This window comes from Anoplopoma fimbria, chromosome 12, assembly GCF_027596085.1.
Source record: "Anoplopoma fimbria isolate UVic2021 breed Golden Eagle Sablefish chromosome 12, Afim_UVic_2022, whole genome shotgun sequence".
Lineage (NCBI taxonomy): Eukaryota > Metazoa > Chordata > Actinopteri > Perciformes > Anoplopomatidae > Anoplopoma > Anoplopoma fimbria.
Genome location: NC_072460.1, coordinates 8,902,923 through 8,917,399, shown reverse-complemented (window position 1 = coordinate 8,917,399; position 14,477 = coordinate 8,902,923). Strand labels below are relative to the sequence as shown.

The window sequence follows — 14,477 nt, the reverse complement described above, 5'->3', positions numbered from 1 at the left end:
CAGCACCATGGACAGAAACACACACACACACACACACACACACACACCCCCACACCCCCCCCCCCGAGCTGCACTGCCTCCTGCAGGAGCACAGGAGAGCTGCAGCCGGCCGCAGTTCACTCAGGGCCCGCCCCGCCTGGCCCGGGCGTGGGATGACGGAGGTGGAGACGGTGTAAATATTTCACGAGCCGCTAAGCATCTGGATGAGGGGAGTATGGAGGAGGGGGGGAGGGGGGGGAGTCCCACCAAACACTGTCAATCAAACACCCAGAAACCCAAAGCCAATAATAATAATAATAAGAGATAGCTGTCCACAAAGATGGATTTCTTTTAAATTAAACATTTAAATGAATATGAATCGGTTAATTTATCGACAAATACATTCATTTGATTGTTTTGTTGTTGTTGTTGTTGTTGTTGTTGTATTATGGTGCCTATTAATATGATAACGGTAACTGTTTTAAGACATTCAGAATGACACACACATTTCAAAATGAGTTACAGCTGACTTCAAAAAGTGATGTAAACAATAGCACATGTAGGTGCTGGCAGTTAACATGAATAAATACGTGAATGAGTGTGAATTAGTTCCTCCATATATGCCATTCTGTCTTATACAGGAGCATTCGTAACATGATGCACCATCTGTACAGTTTTTATAGTATCATCATATGATGACATGTACAGTTTTCTTCATTGCTTAATACTTCTACAGTAACTGGTACCTTGCACTTGTATTCGTGCTTTTCAATCAGGTGTAGGCTTTGTTCTACTGTACATATACTTTATTTTGTCTCACTGTGTGTTTGGAGAACCTTGGTTTAATCCTGTCTCCATGCCAACCTGAAAACAGGTGAGAACTTTTGTTCCCAGTGACTGATGGACAGCATGTTGCTCATATCAGCACCTGAAACCAAACAGATGGTAAGGCTGATAATAGGGCCTGTTCCTCTCACACACACACACACACACACACACACACACACACACACACACACACACACACACACACACACACACACACACACACACACACACACACACACACACACACACACACACACACACACACACACACACACACACACACACACACACACACACACACACACACACACACACACACACACACACACACACACACACACACACACACACACACACACACACACACACACACACACACACACACACAGGGCCGAGAATCCAATGAATCAGCAATAATAAACAAAGTTATTAATTACCCACAAACTGCTATGTCAGAGCAGCTTATGATGTATCAATATACATAAATAGTAATTAGATTTAGTTGGTTCCTGTGAGGACGTACAGTGTAGCCTCTGTATTTGACCTAGTTAGGGAATGCTGATAGCACGGTACTCACTTCTGCCTTGGTCCGGGGCAGTACTATTACTCTTTATAACTATAGGCACAGTATCAGGAGTACCGTATGCATCTCCTTTTAGATGAGAAAACCCGCAGGAAGCCCAGCCCAAGGGGATGACTTTGGCTCTCTAGTTAGAAAGGGTCAGGATTTAAACCCAGGACCCATGAGTTGAGAACACTAACCACTATGTCACCATGCTGGAGTATTAGCAGTAATGACAATGACAAGCCAATATGAGTAATAGATGTAACGACTACCAGCATTGCTTACAATCACGTCGCTTTTTTAAATTATGACATTACTATAACTATAATTATTCTGTCTGTATTTATAAGATTTTTTGTTTGTTATTGTGGATTTTATTTTTCTACTTACTTATTTAAAATACTTGTTTGTTTTTTCTACCATGTACCTTGTTTGCACTATATCTATGCTGCTGTAATCCTGTAAATGTCCCCGCTGCGGGACTAATAAAGGATTATCTTATTTTATTACATTCAATTCAATTCAATTCAGTTTATTTTGTATAGCCCAGAATCACAAATTACAAATTTGCCTCAGAGGGCTTTACAATCTGTACACATGCGACATCCTCTGTACATCACATCGCATATGATCCCAGGACGTCTCATTAACACGACATGACATGAGAATAACATAAGAATGCCATCACAGTAAAATGATACCACTGTGTACACTGAGCTGCTCCAATAGAGCCTACAAACACACTGATCGATACAAAACATACAGGTATAGCAGGGTATTTACCAAAAGGGTCTCATTGGACAGACTAACTGCAGCTCCTCCTGCTGCTAAAGTTTTTTCAAGAAGTACTACCCTGAGCCTTCCACTTAGCACTTACTGTATTCGTATTAGTTTGTTGCACTTATTGTATTCGTATTAGTTTGTTTGTTTCTGCACTGTACTGTACTTTTGCTCTGGTTTATGCTCTTAGATGCTTGTTTAAGAAAGGAGATGCACTTATGACTTCTGGTGACTAGTAGTTCTCTTGAATACCTATGTTGAATACACTTATTGTAAGTTGCTTTGGATAAAAAGCGTCTGCTAAATGACTGTAATGTAATAATGTAATGTAATGCTATAACACTTCTGTCCAGATGACGGCGGTAATGCGCCAATAAGCTGCTTTCCTAACCATCCACTCAACCTCCGAAGAAAACGAAGAAGAAGAAGAAGAGCGAGGGCGTAAAAAAAAAAGAAGACGTAGAAGAAGAAGAAGAAGAAGAAGAAGAAGAAAAAGAGGACGAGGGACCGGAAGGTGACGTTATGTGAATGTGACTTCGCAGCTTCCAGACTTCTATCAGGTCTGGACATGTCCCCCCCTCCTCTACAGCTTCCTGACTAACAGAAGTGATAGAAGTAATGGAGCTGTACCGTTAGCTTCGTGCTAACTGCACTTCTGTTCGGCCCTGCCACATTTCACTGAAAGGCGCGGATTTATTTTATTTCAGAACTAAGTCAACAAGTTAACGGTAACGTTATCAAGCGACGTTCTTGACGTTATCTAGTTAGCTAACGTTACGTAGTTAGTTAACGCGGGTGTACGTCCTGTGTTTCAATCCAACGTTAACTTATAAAGCTAACGCTAGGTAGTAAAGCATAGGTAAAGTAGCGTTATAACATGATAGCAGGCCAAAGGCAGCACAGTGGGAGTCTGTAGTCTGTACTTTTTTTACTGTCATTCAGTGTTTTTTCATGGTTTTGATTGACAGTTTTTAATGCATAGTTTGTGTGTGTGTGTGTGTGTGTGTGTGTGTGTGTGTGTGTGTGTGTGTGTGTGTGTGTGTGTGTGTGTTCAGCTGCAGGATGGACATGTCCAGCAGACTGTTGGTGCTGCAGCAGCTGGCTGAGAGCTGTGGGCTCAGTACAGTCCAGCAGGGTTTACAGCAGGTCTGGAGGCTGCTGCTGCTCTGCCTGATCTGCAGACTCTGCTTCAGACTGGGTGAGCTGCACTGACTGCAAATCAGCAAGTAGGAGCGTTCCCAGGAGGACTCGTCTTACCTATTGTTCATGTGGACATACAGTACCAGTCAGAAGTTTGGACACACCTTCTCATTCAATGGTTTTTCTTTCTTTCTTTCTTTCTTTTTTTCTACATTGTAGATTAATATTGAAGCCATCCAAACTATGAAGGAACACATATGGAATTATGTGGTAAACAAACAAATGCTCAGCAAACCAGAATTTGTTTTATATTTTAGATTCTTCAAAGTAGTTGAATGAGAAGGTGTGTCCAAACTTCTTACTGGTACTGTAGCTGGAAGCGAGTTTGGATATTGTCCGTATTGACTTCATGAGATTTATTTGATCAAAGCCACTGCTATCCGAGATGTAACCGGGTCCAGACCACTATATTTTGTCTGATATCTGGCAATCCATGATTGTACTGTGATATTTTGCTAATTAATAGTTAGTAGATTAACCATGTCATACATGTTTATTCCATTTGGATGTGGCGAGAATCGACACAAAATCAACTCATTTCCACGTGATTTATTTCCGTCAGATGTAAGCCTCATTTAAGGGAACAAGACACCATTGGACCTGATTGTAATTCCTATTTTCTTCCTGCTTGCGTCCCTTAGGAGGATTGTCCACTGTGAAGCATGTAGTGTCGGTGCTGTCTGGGATCTACGGCCTCTTCCTGTTCTTTGAGCTGCACCTGCTGTGGGTGCTGTTGCTCAGTGCGCTCTGTTACCTCGTTCTGCTCCTCAGCCGACACTCCAGCAGCAGAGGCGTCTTCCTCTCGGTTGTCATCCTCGTCTACCTCCTTGTTGGGTGAGAAAACTCTGCAAAGAACACTTAGGTTCCTGGAAACCGAAACAAATTAGTGTCGCTTTCGCATAGAAACCGACAAAATCCGTTGTCCTAGATGTGCCCGTTGAGACAGGATGCCACTTGCACCTCCAACTAGTCATGACTACATGCTCGGTCCCCGCACTGTGCAGCAGTGCAAACTGCAACATCACTCTCATACACTGTCTACAGTTTGATTGATTGTACAGATGGTTGAACCCATCAGAACAACAACATTGCATCTGTTTTCATGTTGAGCACATCCATTTCTGGTTGAATATACATGGATGTGTTAGTTTGTGTGAGTGAAGCTGTATGACTGCTAGCGTTAGGGATGTGATGCTCTTTGTGCTGGAATCATACAATGGCATTGCTTGTTGAATAATTGCACAGTTCTCAGTCATTATGTGTGTGTAGTTCTGCAAACCTACACCTATGTGGTGTAGAATGTGGAAGTCTTAGTAATATTTGTTTGTTTCCTCTTCATTTCAGAGAGTTGCATTTGATTGACATGGTGACCTGGCATAAAATCAGAGGTAAACATTCCATCATTTGGTTAGAAAGAATCGTCACTGGCTTTATTATTCTTAGACTTCAGAAAGTTTCTTCCAGAGCAGGGCCACATGAGACACCTTTACATCAGTTTCACAGACTGAGTAGGCCTAACCATGATGAGTAAAGTACCCCTTAAAAGTAATGATCTCAAAAATATTCACCTAGATTAATGTCTGTGAATTTACTATCTTTCGCTGAGTAAGGTAACACAGTGATGACTGATAAGAGGCCGGCATTTGCAGTATTATGACACTTCTTGAGATCCAAAAACACACCTGAAACATCTTTGAGATCACAACTTTGATAGTTAAGAAAACTACATTCTGTTAGGAGTGTTTCTATTTCGACATGTTGTCACAACATTAATATTCAGAAATATACATCAGTATGACAAGTTGTTGGGATCAAATTCACAACTCAACTCAATGAAACAAGGAGTTCTACTTTTTGAAGAAGAATCTTCATGGTCATGGTTGGTCATGTCCAACCATGATCCTGGTAGATTCGCAGTGTGTTTCTGAAGTCAGTGTGTATGTGTGTGTGTGTGTGTGTGTATGCCAGGCTCTCAGATGGTGGTAGCCATGAAGGCCATCTCTCTGGCCTTTGACCTGGACAGAGGAACCGTGGGCAGCCTGCCCTCCCCAGCTGAGTTCCTGGGTTATGTTCTCTTTGTTGGCACGGTTGTCTTTGGCCCTTGGATCAGCTTCTCCACTTATATGAGCGCCATTGAGGGCAAAGAACTGGTGAGTAGTTCATGTTTCCAGCTTCAGTGTGCATGCTGTTCTTCATGTATAGTGCTGTGGTGTTGATGAGTTGCTCTGTTCCTCAGAGCTGGCTGTGGCTGTATAGCTCCTCCCTCAGCCTCCTGAAGAGTCAGATCTGCCTACTGGTCTCCACCTGCATCGCCCCTTACCTCTTCCCTTTGTTAATCCCCATCTATGGAAACACAGTCACACAGAAGTAAGGCAAATCATCATTTAAATGGGTTCCCACCTTTAACTTAGGTAGTTTTCCAATACAACAGCTGTTCCAATACTCTGCTGTATCAACATACTCTTTGTCTTTCTTTCCCTGCTTCCAAGATACATTTGAGAAAGGTAAGGCTTGTTCTCAGGGTTAGAATTTACTGTTTTCCCCACAAGCTCCCATAAGTCTACTAGTTGAAAAGAACTAATTACAACCTCTTTGTCATACTGCTAGAAAGCACACAGTCAACTGTCCAAAGGGCAGTTTAAAAGTACTGTGCATGATTATAGCATCAATATGGTTTTACAGGAATCCACTATCGGGTTCATTGACAAAACATGAACTCAAGGTCCACTTACTAGCATCAGTGGATTGAGATGGTGTCAACGTGTGGCCTAAGTTGCCTAAGTTAAAGTTGCTATATGCGAAATTCAGAGCATTTCTTTTTCTATCATGGGCAAAGACTGAGCCTCAGCTAACAGTGCAACCAGCGATCACAGTGCAAAAACAGTAACAGTGTTGATTAATTTTAACAGTGTTCACATGAGGGGGGAGTGGAGGGTAGGGTCTACACTTCTGTGACCGACTGAAGGTGGATGCGGAGAGGTGTGGTGTGCAGAGCGGAGTGGTGCGGTGCGGCTGCTGTGAGCCAACCAGTGGGCCACCCTCACATGCACTAACATTCAATTCAATTCAGTTTATTTTGTATAGCCCAGAATCACAAATTTGCCTCAGAGGGCTTTACAATCTGTGCACATGCGACATCCTCTGTCCTTCCCTCACATCTGCACAGGAAAAACGCCCCTAAAAAACCCCTTTAACAGGGAGGAAAAAAGGAAGAAACCTATGGGAGAACGACAGAGGAGGGATCCTTCTCCCAGGATGGACAGAATGCAATAGATGTCATGTGTACAGAATGAACAGCATAACAGAGATACAACACATTCAATGTATAAGACATAAATTATTCATATAATAAGAGTAGTAAGCAGAGTAACGAAGGAAAAAATTAAGACTACTTATAACAACAGCAGCAATTGTTATAGTAGAATTATAATTATGTAATAGTAATGTGACTAATAATAATAATCGAAGTAGCAGTGGGTGTCAGCCGGGTCACAGCAGGAGGCACGACTACGGTCCAGGTACCACAACGATTCATGGAAACCTGCAAAGCGAGAAAGCAAAAAGGGCTTCAGGGTGGAAGCAAAGCTAAAATGCGTAATGGTACAGGTAATACTAATAGTAATGTGACTAATAATAACATGCCGGGCTCATTCTCTGCTCGGACGGACATTACTCCACTGTATCTTTAAATAGAACATAAATATTTAATATCTATATTAATGCTCTGAATATCGTATAGAGAACCTTTTTAAAGTACCATACTAGTGGGTTTTTTTTTTGGTTTTTTTTTTTACAATCATCGCAGTCAATCCTATGTCCTTACAACTTAAACCGTCACATACATACAGGTTCATACAATGTTATTTGACCTCTGCATCTGAGCAGTTTGCTGGTGTTAAGCACCAGAGGAGCAACTTGGGGTTACTTGTCTCGCTCCAGGATACTATGACATACAGAGAGGAGGAGCCGGGGAACAAACCACAAATCTTGTGATTAAAATTAATGGAACTAGATGGTCCTCATCTTGTGGTGCTCAAAGCGCCCAAAAAACAGCAATGTCTCTTGACCCGGATACTCAAGATAATACACAGACCTTGTTGTGAGCGATTTTATGTAGGAACTAATATCACACAAAAACAATGTAGATGGATAAATAGCACTACAGGTAAGAGGAAAATATGTAATATTGATTGTGGAGCAAACTGTTCCTTTTTAACAAGCAAAACCACTGGACTAGTCCTTTGTCATTTTATAGCAAATGATTGTATATTGGCTGTTATCCTTTGACTGAACTTCCCTTCTCCATCAGGACTTCCTGTATCTCTATGTTTCTACAGAAAGTGGGAATAATCAGATTACTTAAGTGCCTTAAGTAATATGTGCCAGAAAAGCTCTTAACTTCAACTCAAAGCCGGTTAAGATGTTTTCTTAGAAAAAGTTTAGCTGACCAAAGTGTTTGTGTTGGGAATCGAACCAAAGATAATGTGTGCGTTTTGTCTTGTGTGTGTGTGTGTGTGTGTGTGGTGTGCTGCACAGGTGGCTGCATGCGTATGAGAATGCAGTGTCCTTCCACTTCAGTAACTACTTTGTGGGTCACCTCAGTGAAGGCACCAGCATGCTGGCTGGTGCAGGCTTCACTGAAGAAAAGGACAACATCAGATGGTAAGTACAGCCGTGTCTGAGCTGAGGGGTGTACTATAAAGTGAGATTAGGGGGTTAGTGAGACCAGTACGTTAGGCCAAAAGTATTCAATGTCCCAAAGAGGGCTCTCTTAGAAGCTGGCTAAATGGCCATGATCACCCAACCTGCTCTGGAGGAGGAGGATCAGTTTAACATCCAAATTGTCTACAAATATATTTGTAGTGTGTCACGCTGGCTCTAAAAGAAGCTATCAAATCCCAGGCAGCATACATTACATTCATAGTTCATTATGTTATTAGTCAGGATGATGTTGGTATATTTCCCTCATAAGATTCCCTAGGGTCGTAGTTTGCACCCACATACAGCATCAGTTGTGTAGTCTGGTGGAGGTTTTGTCAAGCCAACTTGCTCAAAGAAAGCCGGGCTCTGTAGTACGCTGCTCTCTAGCAGGCTGCTCCTGCTCGACACCAGAAAAACCCAGAGCAGGTGGAGGGCTGAATGAGAGAACACCATATTCCCCAATATCCCCAGGATCTGTGTGTTTTTGTAATGCAGGGATATGAGTGTGGTGAAGCCTCTCAGTGTGGAAATGCCTCGCTCCATGGTGCTGGTGGTGACATCCTGGAACATCCCCATGTCCCGATGGCTGAAAACCTGTGAGTCCTAAGCTCCAACTTTAAACACTCCAGAATGATCAAACACTGTGTTTAAGTCATTTCTCCTCCGTAAAATGGTTTAAAATGTTTCATGACTTGTCCATCACTCAGGGCGATCTACAAAATAAAAAAATCACTGAAACAGAGATGTATAAAATTGTCTTTAGCTCGAGTTTCCCTTTCATCTCTCCTTCGTCCGGCTCCTGATCTAACAACAGGTGAAGGAGAGCTGTGTGGAGAAACAGCCCTCTGTAGCTCCGTATCACACTTACTACTAAGCCCACCCACCTTTTTTAGCGGCCCAATTAAATCCAAATGATTTGATTTAAATCCGTCTTTTAACTGTACACCTCTCAAATATTCCGTTTCACTGTGAAATGCGTCCCAGTACAGAAGCTAAAGACGCCCTACCTTCAGTTTCACTGAGACTCTGAGACTGGTGAAGTTGTTGTTTCTCTGATGTTATTCTTGATGTATTTCCTAGCTGTTGAGTGGAAGATTGTGAGCAGTATCCTTCTCTTTGTCTGGTATTTAGAGCTCCAACTATTAATCATTCGACAACTATTGAGAATATCAAGTCATTTATCAATAACTCCGAATATTAGCAGCTCCCAGCATCTCTGTAAAGATTTTCTGTTGTTCTCAGTCGCATATATGGCAGTGAACTGAATGTTCTTATGTTTTAGACTGTTAGACATAATAATCACATCACTGGGGCATTGAAAAGATGAATTCCATTTGACACCTTTTTTTTTTTTTTTGTCCAGCAGATTAATCAATAACAAAATGATAGTTGCAGCTGTATTGGTATTTACTTAGTTTGGCTGCTACTAGGTAGTGTCACCTCTTTGTCAAATTAAAATACATTAATAGTTTTGTATTTACCAGATTTTTAAGAAAGTTACTTTTAAAACTTGTTGTGTTAACTGTGTTCTGTTCCATGTTTATCAGATGCCTTTAAAAACGCCATGAAACTGGGGACTTTTTCAGCCATCCTGGTGACGTACACAGCCAGCGCCTTACTGCATGTTAGTAACATGACGCACACTTCTCGCTGTAGCACTTCACTGTTAATGTTTAGGTAGACCATCTGTAGTTCTCTATGATCACTAGACACTGATGTTGTAATGCGAAGGCCATGTAATTGAAACATGAATTTGATCAGAGAAATAGGAATATGGGCAGTAGATGTTGAATGATTGACTGTCACTACTTGCATTAAATGTGCTTTTTTGTTTTCTTCAGGGTCTGAGCTTTCACCTGGGAGCTGTTCTGCTCTCTTTGGGCTTCATCACATATGTTGAACATGGTATGAAAAAAACATATCGGCTTGAATTTAACTGTGAAAGTTGGAAGGTTGAAGGTGGAATAGAACTATCACTTTGTCCTGCACAAACCACTGTACAGGATGCAGAAATGACATTTGGAGTTCATCCAGGAAGCAGCTTTCTGTGCTCCCAGCATTGGTGGTGTACTCTGGGACTACTGTGATAGGGTTAGCCAGTATGTTCCTCACACCTGAAAGGTCATGGTTTCATTTTCTTTTTTTTTTTTCTTATCCTCAGTTCTGAGAAAGAAGCTCGCATCAATCTTCAGTGCCTGTATCCTGTCCAGACCGTGCACCTCTGACTGCAGCCATCAGCACAAGAAGGTACAGCTTCAGCTTAACGCAGCTGTGTGATGCTAAGCAACCAACACACACAGAGCTATGTCAAGATATCAACAGAAACCTTAGCAAAATGCTCTGCATTGGTTAGTAACCTAGTAACATGGGGCATTAAAAGAGCCACAGCATAAAAGGGCTACCTTCCTACTGCTGAGCTTTCTTAGTGCTTGAAGTTTACTTTCCATCTTAACATACAAAAATATAAAAGATCCCCAGAGTGTTATTCTGATGAGAACAAGATGATGACCAGGGTTGTTTCAGTTAGGTGCAATTCATTTAGAAAGACGCAGGTTGACACTCCTCAAACAGAACAGCGTAGACATGTTTTATTTCATTTCAGTAAAACTGTAGCCGAGTGAACTGTAACAAATGACTTCACCCGCTGCATTCTATGTGTGTTGATCAGCCATGCACACTCCCTCTTTCTATCCTCCTGGTCCTGGTTTTTTGTTTCTGATTATTGGACTGCCTTGCACCCCTTGGCGTGATGCAAGCGTGGGTGTTTTGTATGCAGCTGACGATTGTGCTCTTTGCATGCAGGACTTGATCACATTCTGACTTGGTAAGTGGGAGTTCTTTGCAGCACATGAGTGCTGTTGTTTTTTCGCCGTAGACTGATAGTCGTCATGCTTGGTGGTTGGGCACAGCGTTGTCGACACTTATGCTTCTCCTCCTATGCCACCTAAAAAATTGATATTCGAGATAAATGATGACCTGCTTAGCTTCCTATCACTAACTCTAAGCAGCTTATAACGCATCATTAAAACTATTAACCCAGTGAGTGTGTGAGAAGGAGACAAGTGAGGGAGGCCAGCAAGAGACCTATGCCAAGCTACACAGGCTCACATTAGAGAGACTGTGTCGACAAGTCACATCTGTGTGTGCTGGTGAATTATTTGGCACACCCCTAGTAGAATCTGTGTGTGCTGGGGTGTCCACTGGATACGGTGGAGGTGGTGGGAGACAGGAGGATTGATGGCCAAGCTATCATCCCTGATGGACAACACCTCCCACCCCATGCAGGACACTCTGACAGCTCTGTACAGCTCCTTCAGCCACCGGCTGCTCCAAATAGCATAATAGGGCCTGTTTTAAAACAAATTCACATGACATCTACAGAAGGCACAAGGTCAGATCAGACTCAACGCCCTGTTGCACTGCACATCATCAGAAAACAAACCACTCCCAGCTCGAAGCATTGTGGTGGTGTGAGGATTCTTCTCTGCAGCATGTAGAGGCACTGTAGGTAACACACACTGTGAATATTGCTGCCAAAAGCAATCGAAAGCACCTGTTGCCATTTCGAAGAGCTGATGGCATGGCCACCTAGACTGTTAACACTATGTAATTACAAATTCATGACATTTGAATTTTCTGTTTGCTTAATGTTTGTTGTTTTTCTTTTTAAGCACTGTAAGGTTCTTTGGGCCTCTTGATTTTCATTTGAATTAAATAGGAAGTGTGCCTAGTGTCTGGACTTCTGTAAGAAAATGCTGATGCTGTTTTTAACTGTTGGGTGATTTGTCACAACTCCGACGCTTTCCAAAAACGTTATACGTGTCCTGAAGTTTTGAAGAGTCACTTAACATCGGTTGAAAGACAATGGTTTGCCGGCCTCTGGTTGAAATGTTCATTGTTGTGGTAACCGCACCCAGAAGTGATGTCACAGGGTCAGTGAAAGTAAACCTCTGCGTCACTGTAGCAAGGTGACACGTTACACCACTGGAAGCCAACAAAGATGTCCGGGGGCCTTAAGTCTCTCCCCAAGGGTTTAAAAGAATGAGAGACACTATGAAGATGTTCTTGTGACTGTTTTACAGTCTGTGCTTCTTTTTCTCGTCTGTAGGAGTATTGGGTGATGTTGCTGAACCTGGTTTTCAGCTTCCTTGCCATCTTCCACCTCACCTACCTGGGCTCCATGTTTGATCCTGGAGTTGATGAACAGGACGTAGAGGAGGTAAGAGGACTTTAAGACTGAGTCCAAGGAAAAATGAATATTTGTATGCCACATAAATGCCAACAAGATATAGTGCAGGACACAGTGTCTCCATTGTTGAGCATTGAAAAGCCTACCAGAAGGGGGAGGGATTAGCCCATTTGGGTGGCTGGAAGGCTTTTAATTTTAAACATCTGTGCAGGAAGTGTTGAGTTTTATTATCAAGACAAAAAATAAAGTGAGGGACCAGTTTTTGTGTTAGAGAAGCAAAGAGAGAGCAGCAGAGTGAGTTTTAGACTGACGGCAACATCCAACAGGAGCAGATCAGAAAACTGAAATACTGTTTGATAGCACATGCTAAAAAAAACAGGGACACAAGGAATATAAGGGCGCTGGTGCAGGGGTTAGCACCGTCACCTCACAGCCAGAGGGTTCTGGGTTATCACCCTCTCCCATCTGTAGATATAATGTATTGATCAGAATAAAGCTCTGTCTCTATTATTAGCCAGATTCAAACAAAGGCCTGGTTCTCTCTCTGCAGTTGAGATAACCATTTGAGAAATTCACAATATGCATTTTAATTTAGGATTTTTAGGGTCTCTCTATTGTTCCAAAGCACATGACTGCACCACAACTCACAAAACGGCCAGGCCTGCACAGACTGTCACAGGACGCTGAGAAGGTCTAATGGGTTGCATTTTCCATCCACCTGTGCTTGTCTGTCACTTCCTGTATGCAGGGCTACGCGGCCATCCACACCATCCAGAGGTGGTCTGAACTGAACTGGGCGAGCCACTGGGTTGTGTTCGCCTGCTGGGTCTTTTACCGTTTAATTCAGTGACGTCATTGGGGCCAACGGAAAGGCTGGCTGACACCTAATGACTTCATAATACAATGGATGTCATGGCGACGTTGTCTGACGGGAAGAGGATGTGCTCAAATGGAAAGGACTGTGGGACAGGTGGAGGACTGCGTCTGTACTAAGGTGGTGCTCAAAGACGTATCCTGCTGTGGATGTGAAGACGGAATGACTTAACAAGCCTCTTCAAACCTGGAAGCAGAGTGAGAACATAGCACATGCCTACATGTATGTAAGAGCCCTGCAGACACAGGATCAGAGGGTTGGATTGGATGGACAATATGACTGGAAGAAACACAGAAAGGACACTCTGTGCAAAGCTTAGCCTGGAGACGGTTGTTTGGAGACGGGCGAGGTTAACTTTACTATATTAGTACTGTAGAATTAGTTCCATTATTATGTTAGTGTTGGACAATGTCCATGTCCAAAACATTTCACCATTTTGGTATGCATATATATGCAGGTCGATTTTTTTTTAAAGGGTCCATAACTGTAATTGTTCATATGTTCGTCTCTTACAACAGTCTTTTGTTCTGCTGTTATTGTGCTTTTTGTATTGTTATTTTTTCTTAAATGTTTCTGTAAATGTAAACGAGTTCCTGGTTTGTGATTGTGTGCAAACAACATAGTAACAGACTGACACAGCCAGTATGTAACACTGAGCTCTTAGTATTATATCTGTTCTGTTGTTCATTATAAATGCCTACCTCAGACACACTTAATAAAGTAAATAATCATGATATCTATACAATGTGTTTTATAGGTACAAGTACATACCATGGGCCAGTGCTACATACTACTGCATATACAGTTTAATTGTCCAGTGTGTAGGATTTGATGGCATCTAGACAGAGGGTGCAGATTACAAACAACTGAAACTTTTCCTGTGTGCCAAGCATTTTGGGGAGAACTACAGTATCTGACACAGTGAGTCTTAATTTCAGGTGATTATACATATTAACCATATTAGATTCCATTTCTGCCGATAGATCCTCATAAATACTACGCATATATCTTCAAAGCTAGTTTACAACATCTGTCTCTAGATAGCCTTTATATAAATATACACAACTCAACAGTAAAATACATACAGAACAACACGGTGACATGCTGGAAACCATCAGGCCCTAGATAGCCTTTATATAAATATACACAACTCAACAGTAAAATACATACAGAACAACACGGTGACACGCTGGAAACCATCAGGCCCTAATGAATCACCAGTGGCTACGTGTCTGATCTCCTAATACACCTGAGTTAATAGTGATGCTGAACTGGAACCTCATGAACCACCTACACTCCCCTTAACCAGGTCTCCTGTTGCAGGGTGGAGGGAAACTACATAATGGTGTATGTAGTTAACA

The 14,477-nt window shown here is 42.2% G+C and overlaps 1 protein-coding gene across 4 annotated transcripts; it reads left to right on the top strand.

Moving 5' to 3' along the window:
* Window positions 1-2,614: 2,614 nt before the first annotated feature.
* Window positions 2,615-13,848, top strand: LOC129099777 (protein-serine O-palmitoleoyltransferase porcupine-like). Of its 4 annotated transcripts, none has more exons than XM_054609147.1 (13): window positions 2,615-2,712; window positions 3,208-3,350; window positions 3,994-4,186; window positions 4,697-4,740; window positions 5,321-5,502; window positions 5,589-5,719; window positions 7,889-8,014; window positions 8,549-8,649; window positions 9,601-9,677; window positions 9,895-9,958; window positions 10,215-10,300; window positions 12,162-12,272; window positions 12,991-13,848. In XM_054609147.1, exons 2-13 carry the CDS (start codon window positions 3,215-3,217, stop codon window positions 13,090-13,092), a joined length of 1,353 nt encoding a protein of 450 aa, XP_054465122.1. In that variant the 5' UTR covers window positions 2,615-2,712; window positions 3,208-3,214; the 3' UTR covers window positions 13,093-13,848. The 4 variants fall into 4 exon arrangements, with proteins under 4 accessions (XP_054465122.1, XP_054465124.1, XP_054465123.1 ...); XM_054609149.1 differs by having other exon boundaries at window positions 2,618-2,666; XM_054609148.1 differs by lacking the exon at window positions 2,615-2,712 and adding an exon at window positions 2,733-2,880.
* Window positions 13,849-14,477: the final 629 nt, after the last annotated feature.

What these genes read in the sequence shown, in the direction of transcription:
- LOC129099777 (XM_054609147.1), top strand. Translation starts at nt 3,215, where the DNA reads ATGGACATGTCCAGCAGACTGTTGGTGCTGCAGCAGCTGGCTGAGAGC. An exon ending in GTCCCGATGGCTGAAAACCT is followed by an intron (nt 8,650 to 9,600) that starts GTGAGTCCTAAG and finishes CATGTTTATCAG; the next exon opens with ATGCCTTTAAAAACGCCATG. An exon ending in GCAGCCATCAGCACAAGAAG is followed by an intron (nt 10,301 to 12,161) that starts GTACAGCTTCAG and finishes TCTCGTCTGTAG; the next exon opens with GAGTATTGGGTGATGTTGCT.